Source organism: Oncorhynchus kisutch, linkage group LG27, assembly GCF_002021735.2.
Source record: "Oncorhynchus kisutch isolate 150728-3 linkage group LG27, Okis_V2, whole genome shotgun sequence".
Classification (NCBI taxonomy): Eukaryota; Metazoa; Chordata; class Actinopteri; order Salmoniformes; family Salmonidae; genus Oncorhynchus; species Oncorhynchus kisutch.
In genome coordinates, this window is record NC_034200.2 from 6384021 (window position 1) to 6403906 (window position 19886).

A 19886-nucleotide genomic window follows, 5' to 3' on the forward strand; every position below is an offset into this window, starting at 1 on the left:
TGAGGGGGCAGTGTTGCTTTGTAGGACCAACCCTGCCAGACAGGCTCAGAATCTTGAGGGGGCGGTGTTGCTTTGTAGGACCAACCCTGCCAGGTAGGCTCAGAATCTCGAGGGGGTGGTGTTGCTTTGTAGGACCAACCCTGCCAGACAGGCTCAGAATCTTGAGGGGGCGGTGTTGCTTTGTAGGACCAACCCTGCCAGGTAGGCTCAGAATCTCGAGGGGGTGGTGTTGCTTTGTAGGACCAACCCTGCCAGACAGGCTCAGAATCTTGAGGGGGCGGTGTTGCTTTAGCAGGTCTTTCACCACATTAATCTTTCTGAATTGGCTGCGTATCGGCTACTTACAGTAGGCCCATAAAACAGATAAGGACTTCTCCTTCATGTATGGGTCTCTCAGGTGGGTGTCTAGGGTATAGGGTTGGGGAACATTCCATTATGATAGGTCAGTAAATAAATACATATTAATAATTTATTTTCAATGTATATCCCATATCTGCACACAATTAAATGCTCTCTCTTATAACCCCTGCTCACAAACACACAAGGGCTCTGGGATTTGCAACCTGCATAGTTTTTCAGTCACTTAACTCCACACTTTTCCAAACACAAAAACACACACCCCACCTTCGATCACAACACATACCCACGTACTGTGCCTTCTATGTACCTCTGTGTTTTATCTCTACCATGTTAATTATTTTTGTGTTCGTTATTTATATTTGATGATGTATTATTTCACTAATTACCCTTTCTTCTAATACTGTCTTATCAATTTATGAAATACTGTAAATGGAAACTCTAAAACTAATTATTTTCTAACATTCCCTATCTAAAATGGTATATTAATGTAGTTATAGTGTATTTCTTTAACAATTGTTATATTTGATTGCTTTTCTATATATATATATTTTTTTTTACAATCTCTAACATTTCTAGTAGTGTGTGTTCCATTATTCAAATCTATGGGAACGTTGTAATATTTAGAATAGCCATGGAGTAGTCTTTGTGTCTCTGAGCATTTGGTTATCAATAAAACGGTTAATCGACAATGAGAGCTACACTTTTTTCCTTCGGGAACTGATCCTTCATGCCTATTTTCGTGCCAGCAAGTCTTTTACCTAGGATTTATTTAAAAAAAAGTTGTCTCTCTGTCTGAAACGGTGTACACGTTCGAGTTGGATTTCGTCGACAGCTTCGCGTGGGATCTGAAGCGCTGTAAGGAGGAACTACACATTCAGGAACTTCTTTCGCTTGGATACCAGTAAGTACCAGATTTTCTCTCATGGATCTAGTCTGTATGTCAAGTAAGGCTTCTCTCAGAACGGTGTTCTCCTTTTCAAGTTTCAATCTTATTGACGGTCCCTTTTAGCTTGTGTGAATCTTTCTCCAGCTTTCTCGCAGCTTTTTCGTCACTCATCTTGAGGCTCGCCTTCAACTCCTTTATATCCTTACTGACTAATTAAAGTATGCCCAGTTTGTCATTTATTGATTTTAACAGATCGGTTTCGACCTTTACCATTCTCGGTGGTGAAAATGTTAAATTGTCTGTAGAAAAGTCATGTTTTTGTTTCGGCATTAGTTCCCCTGTTTTACTCTCCGTCATGTTTGGATGTTACTTGTTTTCGTAATATGTGTTGATATATTTCTCTAGTCTCATGATTTGTTTTGTATTGTTATCCAGATTGAAGGTTATAACCAACCAGTTTGTGAAGTGCTAATATTTACTCTAACTTACCACTATTGAATATTATGTTTTTATCTTGAGGTGATCTACACTGCTGTTGTAACGGCTTTCTTCCTGGGAAGAAGAGGCGGACCAAAACGCAGCGTGGTTATAGTTCATGGTTCTTAAATAAGAGACACTTAACATGAACTAACTACAAAACAATAAACGTGAAAACCGAAACGGTCCTAACTGGTGCAGAAAACACAAAGACAGGAAACAACCACCCACAAAACCCAACACAAAACAGGCTACCTAAATATGGTTCCCAATCAGAGACAATGCCCACCCAGCTCACGTCCTGACCAACACTAAAACAAGGAAAACACACAAGAACTATGGTCAGTACGTGACAGTACGTGACCGCACAACCTAAACCTATAGGGGAGGGTCTGGGTGGGCATCTGTTCGCGGTGGCGGCTCTGGCGCTGGACGTGGACCCCACTCCATCATAGTCTTTGTCCTAGTCTTTGTCCACCTCCTTAGCGTCCTTTGAGTGGTGACCCTCGCCGCCGACCTTGGCCTAGTAACCCTAATAAAGGGCCCCACTGGACTGAGGGGCAGCTCTGGACTGAGGGACAGCTCGGGACTGAGGTAGCTCAGGACTGAGAGGTAGCTCAGGACTGAGAGGTAGCTCAGGCTGGCTCTGGCAGCTTCTGGCTAAATGGCGGCTCTGGCAGATCCTGGCTGAATGGCGGTGCTGGCAGATCCTGGCTGAATGGCGTCTCTGGCAGATCCTGGCTGAATGGCAGCTCTGGCAGATCCTGGCTGAATGGCGGCTCTGGCAGATCCTGGCTGACTGGCGGCTCTGGCAGATCCTAGCTGAATGGCGGCTCTGGCGGTTACTGGCTGAATGGCAGCTCTGGCGGATCCTGGCTGAATGGCAGCTCTGGCGGATCCTGGCTGACTGGCGGCTCTGGAAGATCCTGGCTGACTGGCGGCTCTGGAAGATCCTGGCTGACTGGTGGCTCTGGAAGATCCTGGCTGACTGGCGGCTCTGGAAGATCCTGGATGACTGGCGGCTCTGGAAGATCCTGGCTGACTGGCGGCTCTGGAAGATCCTGGCTGACTGGCGGCTCTGGAAGATCCTGGCTGACTGGCGGCTTTGGAACATCCTGGCTGACTGGCGGTTCTGGAAGATCCTGGCTGACTGGCGGCTCTGGCGGCTCCTTGCAGACTGCAGACTGGCGGCTCTGGCGGCTCCCTGCAGACTGGTGGCTCTGGCGGCTCCCTGCAGACTGGCGGCTCTGGCGGCTCCCTGCAGACTGGCGGCTCTGGCGGCTCCCTGCAGACTGGCGGCTCTGGCGGCTCCCTGCAGACTGGCGGCTCTGGCGGCTCCCTGCAGACTGGTGGCTCATGACAGACGGAAGACTCTAGCGGTCTGGACAGGCGAGAGACTCTAGCAGCTCTGGACAGACGGGAGACTCTAGCAGCTCTGGACAGACGGGAGACTCTAGCAGCTCTGGACAGACGGGGGACTCTAGCAGCTCTGGGCAGACGGGCAGCTCAGGCGGCGCTGGGCAGACGGGCAGCTCAGGCGGCACCGGGCAGACGGGCGGCTCAGGCAGCGCCGGACAGACGGGAGACTCCAGCTGCGCTGGAGAGGAGGAAGGCTCTGGCAGCGCTGGACAGGCGAGGCGCACTGTAGGCCTGGTGCATGGTGCCGGCACTGGTGGTACTGGGCCGAGGACACGCACCTCAGGGCGAGTGCGGGGAGCTGCCACCGGAGGGCTGATGCCCGGAGGTGGTACTGGATAGACCGGACCGTGCAGGCGCACTGGAGCTCTTGAGCACCGAGCCTGCCCAACCTTACCTGGTTGAATGCTCCTGGTCGCCCTGCCAGTGCGGCGAGGTGGAATAGCCCGCACTGGGCTGTGCAGGCGAACCGGGGACACCATGCGCAAGGCTGGTGCCATGCACGCCGGCCCAAGGAGACGCACTGGAGACCAGATGCGTAGAGCCGGCATCATGGCACCTGGCTCGATGCCCAATATAGCCCGGCCGATCCGAGGAGCTGGTATGTACCGCACCGGGCTATGCACCTGCACTGGGGACACCGTGCGCTCCACAGCATAACACGGTGCCTGCCCGGTCTCTCTCGCCCTCCGGTAAGCACAAGAAGTTGGCGCAGGTCTCCTACCTGGCTTCGCCACACTTCCTGTGTGCCTTCCCCCCAAGAAAGTTTGGGGCTGACTCTCGGGCTTCCATCCGCGCCGCCGTGCTGCCTCCTCATAACAGCGCCTCTCTGCCTTTGCCGCCTCCAGCTCTTCTTTGGGGCGGCGATATTCTCCTGGCTGTGCCCAGGGTCCTTTCCCGTCTCTAGGATCTCCTCCCAAGTCCATTTTTCCAAATAGTTCTGCCTCTCTTGCTGTTGCTGCTTTTGACCACGCCACTTGGTCCTGTTGTGGTGGGTAATGGCTTTCTTCCTGGGAAGGAGAGACGGACCAAAACGCAGCGTGGTTAGAGTTCATGTTAATATAATAAGGTACCTCAAACATGAACAGGATACAAAACGATAAACGTGAAAACCGAAACAGTCCTAACTGGTGCAGAAAACACAAAGACAGGAAATAACGTGACAGCTGTTCAGTCCGCCATCTAGCCTGCTCCCTTTTGAAAACATACTGTAGATGTCCAAAAAAAGTGGTGTCTTGGTACAACTTACCCTTGTGTATGGGCAGGGGTGGAGCCAGAGTGGAGTCCGGGTTGGCACTTGACACCTCTGACATCTGATTGGCCACCCCAAAATGTTATTCGCTACTGGCAGTATGATGCTGATTGACATCTCATTTCATCTCTTGTTGAAAGAAGATTTATGACGTTCTGTTGCGCATTTTTCAAATCGAGGATGAGGAAGAGAGAATATTAACATTAGTTGTGAGATATAGAAGAATAAGAAGAACATACAGAAGAAGAAGAGAGAATATTTTCACAGCTCCACAAGCTCTTTTCACGATTGGCGAAAGCATCATCAAGTACTTTTTAAGGTTTAGGTTTCCTGAACAACTTTTACGAAAGTTGAGTCGCTGTGTAAGTTAACGTTAGACCTTTGGCTCCATTAACAAACAGGCAGTTCACTTTTTATCTCTTCTGCAGAAGCTTTATTAGTTTGTATCTGTCTCGAACGTTCATTTCAAGTGGCTTGCAGTTCAGAAAGAGCTGTATCCACAGCAGCAGCCCAGGGAACTACAGAGACTTATGGATGTAAGGTGGGCATGCAGATACATGGCATGCCGTAATCTGAGGGACAGGCTTCCAGCAGTTCTGAGAGTGCTACAGGATATCACACTTGAAAATAGTGGTGATAGATCAGTGGATGCAAGGGGCCTTCTTTCGCAGATAGATTTATATTTCATAAGACTTTAAGTTACCTTTTGTAAAGTGCTTGGTGATGCCAAATGTCTTTCTGACATGCTCCAATCAAGCTCTCTTGACCTAGCAAGGGATGTAGATCTAGTAGGTGCTGTGGATCTAGTAGGTGCTGTGGATCTAGTAGGTGCCCTTACAGACACATTACAGGACTACAGAAGTGAGGGTTGCTATGGAAAGAGGTTGAAGATAATGCAGAGCACTGCAAAATAAATGTACAAAGAGTGTGTAAAAGAGCCTAAAACAAGCTTAAGATTTCACAACTTATTGATGATGAGCACTGTAATCACAGAAAAGTGTGACTAAAGTGATGGGAGCTTCCATAGAGCTATCTTTTATCAGGTGCTTGACAGTCTCATAGCTTAGCTGCAGAGGCGTTTCCAAAGAAGAATTGCAAGACAATGCAAGCGGTCCAGTCTCTCAACCCAAAGAGGACACCATTCTTGAATGAGGTGCCTCTGTTTGCCTTTGCTCAAACCTTTGAGTCAGATTTAGAGGACCCCAAACATGAGGTTCATCAAACCAAGCGGCTTCTTGATAGGAGAAAAGTGGACTGTCCTTGACTTTGTTGTGTTTCTAGAACATTATAAAGAGGTCTTCCATGAGCTATTTCCACTTTGTAAGATTTCTGTTGTTACACCAGTCAGCAGTGCTTCTTGTGAGAGAAGCTTCTCAGCTTTAAAATGGATTAAAACCCACTTTAGGACAACAATGGTTGATGACAGGTTAAGTCACCTCTGAATTCAGTGTTAAGTCAAGTAGGGCCCGCTCCCTCAACATGGATGAGTTTGTGAAACATTTAGCCAGTTCTCACCAGAACCACAGAATTATGCTGTTTTAAATCTACCTAGGATCATTTGTCACTTAGGTGGTCCCTCTGGTCATGATGAAAACCTGCACTGTGTACTAGCTACTAGCTAGCTACACTGACATTCTAAAATGATACATCCAAAGGGTATCACGTCACACAGATTTAATTTGGTCTTGATTAGGCCAATTCCAAAACGTTCTTTGCTATTAGTTAACATAATATATATGAGCATAAATATAATACGTTTGTAATTTGGATGGGCGCCAAAATCATTTTTATTTTTCAATTCCATTTCTGCTTGATACCTGGTATGTCAAATTGCAGTGTGTTTTTTTTGTTGTAAATAAACTATGCAATTTATGTAACACACAAATGCTATCTTATCTCCTTGGTGCTTGAGCTTTGTTTTCTGAAAATATTTTGGATGGATCTGTTCAGATTATATTCATGAAAACAAAGTGACCCAAGTCTCTTCTGTGTGTGTGTGTGTGTGTGTGTGTGTGTGTGTGTGTGTGTGTGTGTGTGTGTGTGTGTGTGTGTGTGTGTGTGTGTGTGTGTGTGTGTGTGTGTGTGTGTGTGTGTGTGTGTGTGTGTGTGTGTGTGTGTGTGTGTGTGTGTGTGTGCGTGCGTGCGTGCGCGCGTGCGTGCGTGCGTGTGTGTGTATGCGTGCGTGCGATATTGAGCTGCAGTTCGAGGTAGAGACATTGACCTCTCATAGTATGTTAAAGAATTCTAGTGAAGTAACCCTTTTGGACCACACTGTCACATTGAATTCTAGTGAAGTAACCCTTTTGGACCACACTGTCACATTGAATTCTAGTGAAGTAACCCTTTTGGACCACACTATCTGTCACATTGAATTCTACTGAAGTAACCCTTTTGGACCACAATGTCACATTGAATTCTAGTGAAGTAACCCTTTTGGACCACACTGTCACATTGAATTCTAGTGAAGTAACCCTTTTGGACCACACTATCTGCCACATTGAAGAACTCCTGGTTAAGTGAATTATCACTTCTACCTCTAATCAGCAATCATAGGATTCATTCATGCTCCTTAGATGCCACGTTAGGGTTACACACAACTTTTCTGTCATGGTCTATGGACCCCCTGAAGCCTTGGCCACCCCATGTATAGAACTCCAGTTCCGCCATTCGGTATGGGGTAAGTTGAGCAAAGGGACAGGCTAAGTTGAGCCGGGGTAAGTGGGTGATGTTGTCCTGTGACATGGAATGGGGTTGTAGATCAGCTTTAATATTACAGATAGGTTGTAGCTTCCATCTATGTAATTGTCTGCATCATTTCCAATCCCCCAAGCTGTCCATCAAGGAAAATGGTGGCTACTTTGAAGACGCTAAAATATAAAATGTATTTTGATTTGTTTACATGATTCCATATGTATTATTTCATAGTTTTCATGTCTTCACTAATATTCTACATTGTAGAAAATAGTCAAAAATAAAGAAAAAACATTGAATGAGTAGGCGTGTCCAAACTTGACTGCTACTGTATATATAGACATGTTTTTAAAATATGTTTTGCCTTATTATTTTCCACTAACCCTAACACCCCTCCCCTAATTGTAGTAAACTAATGAAAAACAACACTTAGGCTTCTACTGCCAGATTATACATACTACATACATTTTACAGACACAATCAATTTTACAATAGTTATCTTTTGTTATCTTTTTGTTTTGACTCCTACCCTATTGTAATGTATATTGTAAATAATATATATGCCTACATTCAGATATAGATCTCTTTGTTCAATATCACTTACTCTTCCATTTTGCGACCAGTTGTTTGGGACAGGGAGGTTGCTTCAATGTGCCAATTTATTGGCAAATTCTCTTTAGTTGAGGCCACTAAGTCCATAAAACAAGATTCTTGATAAGTTTAGCAAGCTCAGACTCGGTGTCATCTTTCACACGGGTTCATGTTTGTTTTCTTTTTCTTCAGTGTCATTCAGTCAATGTATTTCATCCATTGTTGCTGCTCAAATGGACTTCTTCCCTTCTCTCACTTCCTTGGCTGCTCTCTCAAGAACGTCAAGGGGGGCTAGACCCCTGCTGGTTTTATGTTTGGCATACACGGGGCACAATGATTTCTGCTCTGTTACAATACAAATGCACTATCTTGAGTTCATATGAATTAATCATTGCAAAAATACTATACATGTTACGCATATTATGCATAAAACTGACAAAATGCCATCCTCATTTGTATGGGCTGTGGTTCCCATTGGCTCAACTTACTCCATGAACATTGGCTCAACTAACCCAAATGCAAACATTTTGACTATATTAGCCAACACAGCTACAAGGATACACTTTAATGCTAGGTTTAGGACCTCATACTTTAGCTTATGGAGACCCCAACTGATGTACATAACAATATTAAAACTATCTACGTTGGTTTAGATGGTAGCCTCATGAAACCTATAACACATTAATTTGACTTTGTGAAATCTGTTTTTTGGACCTCCATGAAATGATGACCTCTTCCTAAATATTTGGTTAAATTATAAAGGCTGTGTATGGTTTCCTAGAAACAATAGGTGGCTCAACTAACCATTTGGCTTAATTTACCCCACTCTCCCCTATCGGCAAAACGTAGTAAAACATTTTGCAACAGAGAACCAAAAACAAGCATTTAATATTGGACAAGTTCAGGTAGTCCCTCCCCGTTTCAGTCTGTTTTCTTCCATTTGGTGTCTTGTGAATACAACCTGTGAAAGTGTATCTGTTTGTGCTATGTGAACATGTACTGTAGTGAAGATCAGTGTTGCTATGTGACACCTGTGTCTCTCTCAGGTGGGCGAAGGGTGGTGTTCTCCTGGAGGGGGCGAGGGAGAGTGTGTTTGTGACCCCAGTAGACCACTCCTTTCACACCGAGCCGGTCTCCTGCTCTGTGTTCAACGCTGTGGGACACACCAACCTCAGCATCGTGGTCGATGTACACTGTGAGTCAGACTATTAGATGTTATTGTCCTCTGAAGAGGAAATTCATTTCCACAGCTCATACATTTGCATATCAAGACCAACAAACACATCACCTAGACTTGTCATTTACAGTTCCAAACCTCCATACACTTAAGACAGCAGATAAACATATAGAAGACTGAGACTGCACATTAGTCTGTTGTCTGTTTATCTGCTTTCTTTTCTACTGTATCTGTCTGTCTGTCCGTCCATCTATCCCAGGGCATGCAGGGCACGTGACCCCCCCCCCCCCCCTCATTTGTAGAATTGCAGTAAATTAGCTTAAAAACAGCAACATTTTATCTCAGCCCCCATGGTCCAACTCGTCCCAAACCATGCTGCCGAGTGGCAGTACCTGGTTCGAATCTAGGCTGCATAACATCTGGCTGTGATTGGGAGTCCCATAGGTTGGTGCACAATTAGCCCAGCGTTGTCCGGGTTTGGCCAGGGGTAGGCCGTCATTGTAAATAAGAATTTGTTCTTAACTGACTTGCGTAGTTAAATAAAGGTTCAATAGATATACAAATCTCAATTGGGTTGAAATCGGGTGATTGTGGAAGCCAGGTCATCTGATGCAGCACTCCATCACTCTCCTTCTTGGTCAAATAGCCTGGAGGTGTGCTGGGTCATTGTCCTGTTGAAAAACAAATGACAGTCCCACTAAGCAGAAACCAGATGGGACAGCGTATCGCTGCAGACAGTGTCACTAGCAAAGCACCCCCACACCATTACACCTCCTCCATGCTTCTCAGTAGGAACCACACAAATAAAATACATTTTATTGGTCACATACACGTGATTAGCAGATGTTATTATGGGTGTAGCGAAATGCTTTTGCTTCTAGCTTCAACACCTACATGCGGAGATCATCTGTTCATCTACTCTGCGTCTCACACGGCGGTTAGAACAAAAAATCTCAAATTTGGACTCATCAGACCAAAGGACAGATTTCCACCAGTCTAATGCCCATTGCTCATGTTTCTTGGCCCAAGCAAGTCTCTTCTTATTATTGGTGTAATTTAGTAGTGGTTTCTTTGCAGCAATTCGGCCTGATTCACACAGTCTCCAGTTGATGTTGAGATGTGTCTGTTACTTGAACTCTGTGAAGCATTTATTTGGGCTGCAATTTCTGAAGCTGGTAAATTTAATGTAGTGATGCACCGATATGACATTTGTGGCCGATACTGGTATCAGATATTACAATTTTTTGCTGCCTTTTAAGCATTCTAGTACAGTTAAATAGTTAACAGACACACATGGACGCAGCGGTCTAAGGCACTGCATCTCAGTGCAAGAGTCCCTGGTTCGAATCCAGGCTGTATCACATCAGGCTGTGATTGGGAGTCCCACAGAGCAGCGCAAAATTGGCCCAGCATCGTCCGGGCCGTCATTGTAGATAAGAATTTGTTCTTAATCTTCTTGCCTAATTAAATAAAGGTTATACACACACACACCACACTGACCAAAACGTTATTTTGTTGGCATTTACGTATGTCCCCATTACCAGTAAAACATAATCAAAACCTATTTCTTTCACTTACTTGCTGTGTTGTTTCGTTGTTCATTTGTTCAGTTGTTTCATTCTCAACGAGGATTTCTATTGAACGCCATTTGGGTCTTTGCGTGTCCAAAAAGATACACGTCAAATAACACTTGTCTCACGCACCTACAGTGCTGGTCATAAAAAAAGCTAGCTAGCTCATGGATATAAACAATGTAGTTCTTCCTCAAAACATAGCATACCGACATAATCTGTTTCAGTAGCTAAAGTTAGCTAGCTAACTATCTAGCTAGGTGTCATCATCAAGAATAACCCTAATTTATAAGTCAGTTCTTATTTGATTAATGGTGGTCAGACCCATCTATGTGATACTAGCCACAATAATGATTAGCCACAATAGTGGACTTTGCGGTTAGCCTTCAATATAAATGTATGGCATAATTCTACTATTTGTATTAATTTGAATCACTGTCAATGCCATGCTTTTATTTTGAAGGCAACCCGCAAATTCCACTATTGTGCCTAATCCTTATTGTGTCTAGCTTCCCAACACATAACCCAGTCCGGTCGAGCCTCACGAGCCAGATGAAGCTAGCTGTCTGCTTATAACGTTAGCTTTGGGCAACAGGGTTAAGTAGCTGGCTAGCTATTTATTTTCATGAACTAAAGTTAAATTTCAATGGGCGAACAACAAGTGGCAACCTAGCTAATACTTACAAGGATTCCTAAATCATTGCTAAGAATAATGAAAATGACTGCAGTTTTTACTGGTCATTGATTTCAGGCTGGCTAGGTACCAAGCTAAAGCTCGCTAACCCGGATGTTGCGGTCGAACAAATTATGCTTTATTGCCAACTCGGTATTGTAAACTCATCGTTCTTGGCTGGTATTTGCTTGTTTGCAGACTTTTTTGTACAGCTTTGACAGTGCTACTGTATCTTTTTTGATACACAAAGACCCAAACGGCATTCCATAGTATGTATATCATGAAGCTAATAGCAGTGACGCTACTACTGTCTATCTCTGGTAGGGCAACGTCTGAAAAATTGTTGAGCACTGGGACACACTACCAAGTGCACTAACATCACCCACGACAGAGAACGGTTGATTATCAAGGGCAATGAATTCCATTATCTTGGCTTTAATGGATTTCGCTATTAAGTTGTCTCACTGAAAATGTCTTACTCTTTCAAATGACTGCTTGACTGCTTTATCCACACAGCAGACATTGTGACAGACAATGCTGTGTTGCACACAAAATTTTACGTGGCGTCATTACATCCTGTACCTATATTATATAGGTATGCACGTTCGCTTTGACATCGATTTTTAACATCGCCGTTAAACTAGACATCGGGCCAATACCGATGTTGGCATTTTTAGCTAATGTCGTCCGATTCCGATATGTTCACCGATATATCGTGCATCCCTACTTTAATGAACTGCAGCAGAGGTAAGTCTGAGTCTTCCTTTCCTGTGGCAGTCCTCATGAGAGCCAGTTTCATCAAAGCACTTGATGTTTTTTGCGACTGCCCTTTAAGAAACTTTCAAAGTTCTTGAAATGTTCCGTATTGACTGACCTTCTCTTAAAGTTATGATGGTCTGTCGTTTCTTTTTGCTTATTGGAGCTGTTCTTGCCATAATATGGACTTAGTCTTTTAGCAAATAGGGCTATCTTCTGTATACCCCCCTACCTTGTCACAACACAACTGATTGGCTCAAACACATTAAGAAGGAAAGAAATGTCACAAATAAACTCTTAACAAGGCACACCTGTTAATTGAAATGCATTCCGGGTGACTACTGTACCTCATGAAGCTGGTTGAGAGATTGCAAAGAGTGTGCAAAGCAGTCATTAAGGCAAAGGGTGGCTACTTTGAAGAATCTCAAATCACAAATATATTTGGAGTTGTTTAACACATTTCTTTGGTTACTTCATGATTCTATATGTGTTATTTCATAGTTTTGACGTCTTCTCTATTATTCTGCAATGTAGAAAATTGTAAAAATAGAGAAAAACCCTTGAATGAGTATGTGTGTCCAAACATTTGACTGGTACTGTATATGTCTGTCTATATTTTATATTTATAGGCAAGTCAGATAAGAACAAATTCTATTCTATATACCTGTTTAACTACTGTATCTATCTGTCTGTCAGATGGTCCTATCCTGAAGGGGGCGCTCACACCGATTACAGTGGACATTGACTTTGACGCCAAACTCAATTGCAAGTGGGCCGGAAACCCTCCACTCACACTCACCTGGACCAAGAAGGGATCGAACATGGTGAGAACTGAGAAGCTATCCTCTGCTATAAATCCTGGGTTGGGGTCAAATCCATTTAAATGAATTCAATTCAGTAAATAATTCAAATTCAAATTTTTCGCAATGCTTGTCTATGAGAAACAATTGGGAATTGGAATTTCACTTTACTTACACAATTGACTGAAATAAAATGGAATTGACCCCAGCACTGCTGCTATCCAGGACCCTGAAACCCCATATCGGGACCTATATCCATTTTATCCATTCTACCAGTGCTTGACTTGGACTGAAAGAGGTGCCAGATGTAACTCATTTTGGGTGCTGGTACTCTTTATATTTAGGTCCTGGTAATCATCACATTTAAGGTTAATATTGCCCACCGGCCCAATTTACATACCCTAAACCCATAAAAGCAGCACTACATTGAACCTTGTCCCACCTGCACTTCTTACTCTCCCCAAACCTAAATCAACCCCCCCCCCCCAAATCAACTAATGTTGAACTCCTAACCTATATCTCCCTTCCTCCCTCCCTTTACAACTCGGTTCCATCTAATCTCCCTCCCGAACGTGTGTGCGTGCCTGTGTGTGTCCTTTTCAGGTCCTTAGTAACAATGAGGAGCTGGTCCTGAAGTCCGTGAGCCAGGCAGACGCGGGCCAGTATGTGTGTAAGGCTATCGTCCCCAGGATCGGAGTGAAAGAGACTGAGGTTTATCTTATAGTCAACGGTCAGTTAGAGTACAGCCGTGTATAGTGTATACACACACACACACACAGTGTTACTTTTAACATTACTGCCCTTTCGATTCTGCTGTTATTACTTCTGGGCCCATATTCATAAAGTGTCTCAGAATTGGAGTGCTGATATAGGATCAGGTTCCCCTTGTCTACCACAAATTTCCCCTCATTATCACTTGTTTTGTCATGAGTGGAGTCTAAATAGCTGTATCTGTCTGTCTCACCCAGGCCCTCCCATCATCTCCAGCGAACCAGTGCAGTACGCAGTGAGAGGGGAGAGAGGAGAGGTCAAGTGCTATATCGCTAGCACCCCTCCACCCGATAAGATTGTAAGTGAAGTGAACTCTGTGAGATATCCTATGAAATATCTGTAACACTTCATAATAACTTTCATGTATATGCATTTATAAATGCTTATAAATGCTTTGTAAATTGTATAATTTCTTAATTGTAAGTCTTTGTGAAAAGAGCGAGTGAATGCATGAATAGTAGCTGTACTGACAACACGGGGTGGGGTGTGAGAGGGGGATGATGTGAGAGTGAAGGGGAGAGTAAAATTCTGTACCTTTCAGTATTGATTATCCACTACACCAGCAGAGACATGACAGAAATCTGTGCTTTATTTAAAAAGTCTCCACTCCTGCCTTTTAGTGGTTACATCCCAAATGGCACCATATTCCCTTTATAGTGCACTACTTTTGACCAGAGCTCTGAAAGTAGTGCACTATAAAGGGAACAGTGAGACATTTGTGACAGCCAGTGGGAGCTTGGAGCATATAGTGTGATACGACATTATAGTTTTAACTTAATGCAGAGAAAGAGGACCTATGAAATATAGCGCTGTGTACGTGTGAAAAGGTACATTAGTACAACATGTTTGATGTATTTATGCTCCATATTTAATAGTTTAACTACTTCAGCAGATTTACGGTAGAAAAATCTGCTAGATTCTTTATTGCTGTGTACACCTGCCTCGACCAGGTGTGTGTGTGTCTGCATGCATGCGTGTGTCCTTGGGTGTGTTTGTGTTAAAGACACGGAACCCAATGTATTGTGTGTGTGTGTGTGTGTGTGTGTGTGTGGTGTGGGTGGGGGGGGGGGGTGTATGTATGGTTATATGAGTACTTATATGTTGTGTTTGAATATACAGTATGGCTGTATAAACAGATGTTCTATTCTCCATTGACTCACAGTTGTTATTGGTGTGCGTGCATGTGTGTTTGACTCCTCCCAGGTGTGGGCGTGGAAGGAGAACGTGTGGGAGAAGGAGAAGGGGACTCTGCTGGAGAGGTACACGGTGGAGCAGAGTAAACCTCACTCCCAGGGAGGGGCTGTCCTCTCCACCCTCACCATCAACAACGTCATGCAGTCTGACTTCCACTCTCCATACAACTGCACCGCCTGGAACGCCTTCGGACCGGGGACTATGATCATCACCTTGGATGAGAAAGGTACACCTTAAAGCTGGCTGGATTCATCCCCTGAAGAGGCGATCCCCGGGTCCATCACTTGCCCCTTTCTTCTCTGTTTCCAACACTAATCTCCCTCTCTCATTCATGTATGTATCTATCAATATCTAAATCAAATACATAAAGAGTAAGGAATTCCACTCCACATCCACACCTTAAAAAGTAAGTCACTTTGGATAAAAGTGTCTGCTAAATGGCATATATTAGCATTATATGGTGGTATAACCATGTGTCTCTGTCTGTCTCGTCTCTGTGTACAGAGATAGTTCCAGTGGGGATTATAGCCGGTGGAACAGTAGGATCCTCCATCCTGCTCCTGATCTTTCTGCTGGCTCTGGCCTTCTTCCTCTACCGCCAACGAAAAGGCAGTGAGTATTGTACCAATCAGCTACCACGCCCTCTGCATGCAACATCTCTCTGTGTGTGCATGTCTGTGTGTCTGTCATTCATATAGGACGTGTCCTAAAAATCACCTGATTCCCTTTATAGTGTACTAATTTTGTTCAGGGTGCCATTTGATACAGGCCATATGTCTGTCATTGAATAGGTGTGTTTTGTTGTATATGTTTGTGTGTGTGTGTGTGCATGCGTACATGTTTGCGTTTGTGTTTGACAGCAGCCTCTGTCTTGTTTGGGTTCCAGGTCGACGTGGGGTCACTCTGGGGAAGCCAGACATCAAGGTGGAGACGGTCAACAAGGAGACACACAGTCTGGAGGAGGAGTCAGGGAGCATTTCCAAGGCAACACGCATGGTCAAGACCATGTACTCCGTGAGTACCCCACAACACCCACCTCTATAATAAAAATCAAACTTTATTTAAAGGGCAATTGTTTTGACAAAGGAGCGCGTCTCCTCAAAAAAAAAAAGTGTGCCAACTATACCATGTTGAAGGGAATCAAAGTGCAGTCCTGAACCTTTCTTTACTTTTGCTGTTTATTTCAAGTGCATTTAGACTTTATAGTAAAACAATACAATTAAGGATAAGTGGGACATGGATAGAGTGTTTATGTTATCTTTTACCTGAAGACTTCTCACAGGCTGAGGGTGTGTCCAAAATAGCACTCTATTCCCTGTGACAAAACAAGCAAGTATAGTGTAAAGAATCATTGTGTCATCTAACCGCTGTGAAATATCTTTTCCATAACCAAAAATATTATATTTCAGCTGGTTGAAACTACAAAACCGAAAGTAAAAGACTCAAAAACTAAACTTAAGAACGGGAAGTATAGAAATAGCACACATTGAACTGATCTACGGCTTCTTATTCTTGCTTTCAATGATAATGACAGATCTATAACTCACATTTCTATGTGCATTTGGTTGGGTCGCCCAAAAAGTTACCTATTGCAGCTTTAAGACAGAAAGTGTTATAGAAGCTATAAGGTGCTGAAGCATTTAATTGTTGTTTGAGAACAAACCACTGACTGAGTTCCCCCTTATGAGCTGCATAGCCCTGGCTATAACATTTTTAACTGTAGTCAACAAACATTTATCAAATACATTTATATTGTTTTCATCATATGAAAAACCTGATATTCTGTTTTCCTCTTCCTTCCCTCCTTTCTCTCTCTCCCTGTGTGTGTTTTGTTGTTTGATGGTTTAGTTTCTGCCCTCTGTCTCCCTCTCTCCCTCCACTCAGCCATTCAAAGACGATATGGATCTGAAGCAGGACCGGCGCAGTGAGCTCGATACCCGCGAGGAGTACGAACTGAAGGTGAGCAACTCTCTCTCTCTGCTACTCACTTCATACAACCTACCTCAAAACAACAAACATCTGGGGTGGCAGGGTAGCCTAGTGGTTGGACTAGTAACCGGAAGGTTGCAAGTTCAAACCCCTGAGCTGACAAGGTACAAATCTGTCGTTCTGCCCCTGAACAGGCAGTTAACTCACTGTTCCTAGGCCGTCATTGAAAATAAGAATTTGTTCTTAACTGACTTGCCTAGTTAAATAAAGGTCAAATAAAAATAAATCTCATACATTCAGTGCCTTCAGAAAGTATTCACTCCCTTTGAGGTTTTCTACATGTTGTTGTGTTACAGCCTGAATTTCAAATTGTCACTGATACCCCATAATGTCAAAGTGGAATATTTTTTTTAGAAAGGTTTACAAATTAATAAAAAATGAAAAGCTGAAATATCTTGAGTCAATAAGTATGATTCAACCCTTTTGTTGTGGCAAGCCTAAATAGGAAAAAAATGCTAACAAGTCACATAATAAGTTGCATGGTCTCACTCTGTGTACAATAATAGTGTTTAACATGATTTTTTAATGACTACCTCATCTCCCCACACATGCAATTATCTGTAATGTCCCTTAGTTGAGCAGCGAATTTCAAACACAGATTCAATCAGACCAGGGAGGTTTTCCAACTTAATGTCCTAAATACGAAATGTTATGTTTGGGGCAAATCCAACACAACATATCACTGAGTAGCACTCTTCATATTTTCAAGCATGGTGTTGGCTAGATCATGTTATGGGTATGCTTATCATCAGCAAGGACTAGGGAGTTTTTTAGGATAAAAAGAAAGGGAATAGAGCTAAGCACAGGCAAAATCCTAAAGGAAAACCTGCTTCAGTCTGCTTTCCAACAGACACTGGGAGACGAATTCACCTTTCAGCAGGACAATAACCTAAAACACATGGCCAAATATACTAGTTACAGTTTTGACTTAAATCGGATTGAAAATCTATGGCAAGACTAGAAAATGTCTAGCAATGATCCACAATGAACTTGCCAGAGCCTGATTTTTTTTAAATGAAAATGTGCAAATATTGTACAATCCAGGTCTGCAAAGCTCTTAGAGACTTACCAAGAAAGACTCACAGCTGTAATTGCCGCCAAATGTGATTCTAACATGTATTGAAAATGAGATATTTCTGTATTTCATTTTAAATACATTTGCAAACATTTCTAAAAACAAGTTTTCACTTTGTCATTATGGGGTATTGTGTGTAGATGGGTGACTGTATACAACACAATACACATAAACCCATCGCACAAATTATCACATTGACTACCTCACCTCAAATATGCTCACATCTCAAATGTAAACACTCATGTAAGCTTGAAAAAAGCTCACTATCGCCTCACCTCTATCCTTAGGACAGTACAATTCACAACACACAACATATCAAACATGACTAGCTCACACCTCAAATAATGCTCAAACCTCACATTTTAACCCATGTAAAAATCTCACTATTTCCTCATCATCTCTATTCTTAGGATCCAACGAACGGCTACTACAATGTCCGCGCGACCACCCACGACGATGCCAGGCCGTCGTCCCGCTCTATGATGTACCAGGGAGAGTTCCGGAACTCCAACCCTCCGGGGGGAGCTACAGGGGCAAACTCCAGTGGACCACCAGGGGGCCCCGGTGGGGTGGTGGTGGCAGGAGGGGTCCCGGGGAATCCGGGGTCACGGGCAGGGTGCTACGACCCCCGACCTCCATCCAGGATGTCTCATACTAGCTACGCCCAGTTCAACACCTTCACTAGGGCTGGGCAGAGCCAAGCCCCGCCCAACGTCACCCATCCCTCCCATCCCACTTCACAGACCAGCGAATTCCCCGGTGACTGCGGCCTATTGGACAGCAACACTCAGCTCACCTATGACAACTACGGCTACCCCGCCAAGTATCCCACCTATCGGATGGGCTTTGCCCCGCCCCCGGAAGTAGGGCCAGCCTACGAGATGTACCCGACTGGACAAGGGGTGGGACCAGGGCCAGTCCAAGGACTAGGTCCTGGTCCAGAAACTCTGCTTGGGAAGTATGGTACCTCCACCCGCTTCTCCTACTCCTCTCCTCCTGGTATGGACTACAATCAGAGACACACGCAGAGGATGCAGACACACGTGTGATTGATGTATTGTGTAGTACACCGTGGTTTTCATACACACAGATACGTGCATACAGTGCATTCGGAAAGTATTCAGAGCCCTTGACTTTTTCCACATTTTGTTATGGTACAGCCTTATTCTAAAATTGATTAAATTGTTTTTTTTCCCTCAATATTTTACACACAATACCACATAATGCAAAAACTGGTTTTTAAGCATTTTTGCACATTTATAAAAAACTGAAATATTACATTTTCATAAGTATTCAGAACGTGACGCTTGGCATTCAATCCAAGCGTCACGGCATTCAATCTTGGTTTCATCAGACCAGAAAATCTTGTTTCTCATAGTCTGAGAGTCCTTTAGGTGCCTTTTGGGAAACTCCAAGCAGGCTGTCATGTGCTTTTTACTGAGGAGTGGCTTCCGTATGGCCACGCTACCATAAAGGCCTGATTGGTGTAGTGCTGCAGAGATGGATGTTCTTCCTAAAGGTCCTCCCACCTCCACAGAGGAACTCTGGAGCTCTATTAGAGTGACCCCTTGACCCCGGGTTCTTGGTCACCTCCCTGACCAAGGCCCTTCTCCCCGATTGCTCCGTTTGCCGGGTGGCCAGCTCTAGGAAGAGTCTTGGTGGTTCCAAACTTCTTCCATTTAATAATGATGGAGGCCACTGTGTTCTTGGGGACCTTCAATGCTGCAGAAATGTTTTGGTACCCTTCCCCAGATCTGTGTCCCGACACAAACATGTCTCGGTCTGTACGGATATGCACTGTCAACTGTGGGACCTTATATAGACAGGTGTGTGACTTTCAAAATCATGTCTAATCAATTGAATTTACCACAGGTGGAGTTCAGACACATCTCAAGGATGATCAATGGAAACAGGATGCACCTGAGCTCAGTTTTGAGTCTCATAGCAAAGGGTCTGAATACTTATGTAAATGAGGTCATTTTGTTTTTTATTCGTAATACATTTTCAAAAATGTATAGAAACCTGTTTTCGCTATGTTATTATGGGGTATTATGTGTAGATTGATGAGAAATAAATCATTGTAATCCATGTTAGAATAAGGCTGTAACGTAACAAAATGTGGAAAAGTCAATGGGTCTGAATACTTTCCGAATGTACTGTATACACCTAAAAACAAACGTACTTGTCAGAGTGAAGCAGAAAGATAC

At 43.8% G+C, this 19886-nt stretch overlaps 1 protein-coding gene across 1 annotated transcript in view; it reads left to right on the forward strand.

Annotated features, from left to right (window-relative positions):
* Nucleotides 1-18809, forward strand: part of LOC109872342 (kin of IRRE-like protein 1) — a 47924-nt gene extending 29115 nt beyond the window's left edge. The window contains exons 7-15 of the mRNA XM_031806389.1: nt 8720-8868; nt 12547-12674; nt 13254-13380; nt 13619-13719; nt 14625-14841; nt 15120-15227; nt 15502-15629; nt 16500-16574; nt 18090-18809. Of these exons, the coding sequence (XP_031662249.1) occupies nt 8720-8868; nt 12547-12674; nt 13254-13380; nt 13619-13719; nt 14625-14841; nt 15120-15227; nt 15502-15629; nt 16500-16574; nt 18090-18728 (1672 nt within the window). The 3' untranslated portion in view covers nt 18729-18809. The remainder of the gene's footprint in view (nt 1-8719; nt 8869-12546; nt 12675-13253; nt 13381-13618; nt 13720-14624; nt 14842-15119; nt 15228-15501; nt 15630-16499; nt 16575-18089) is intronic.
* Nucleotides 18810-19886: the final 1077 nt, after the last annotated feature.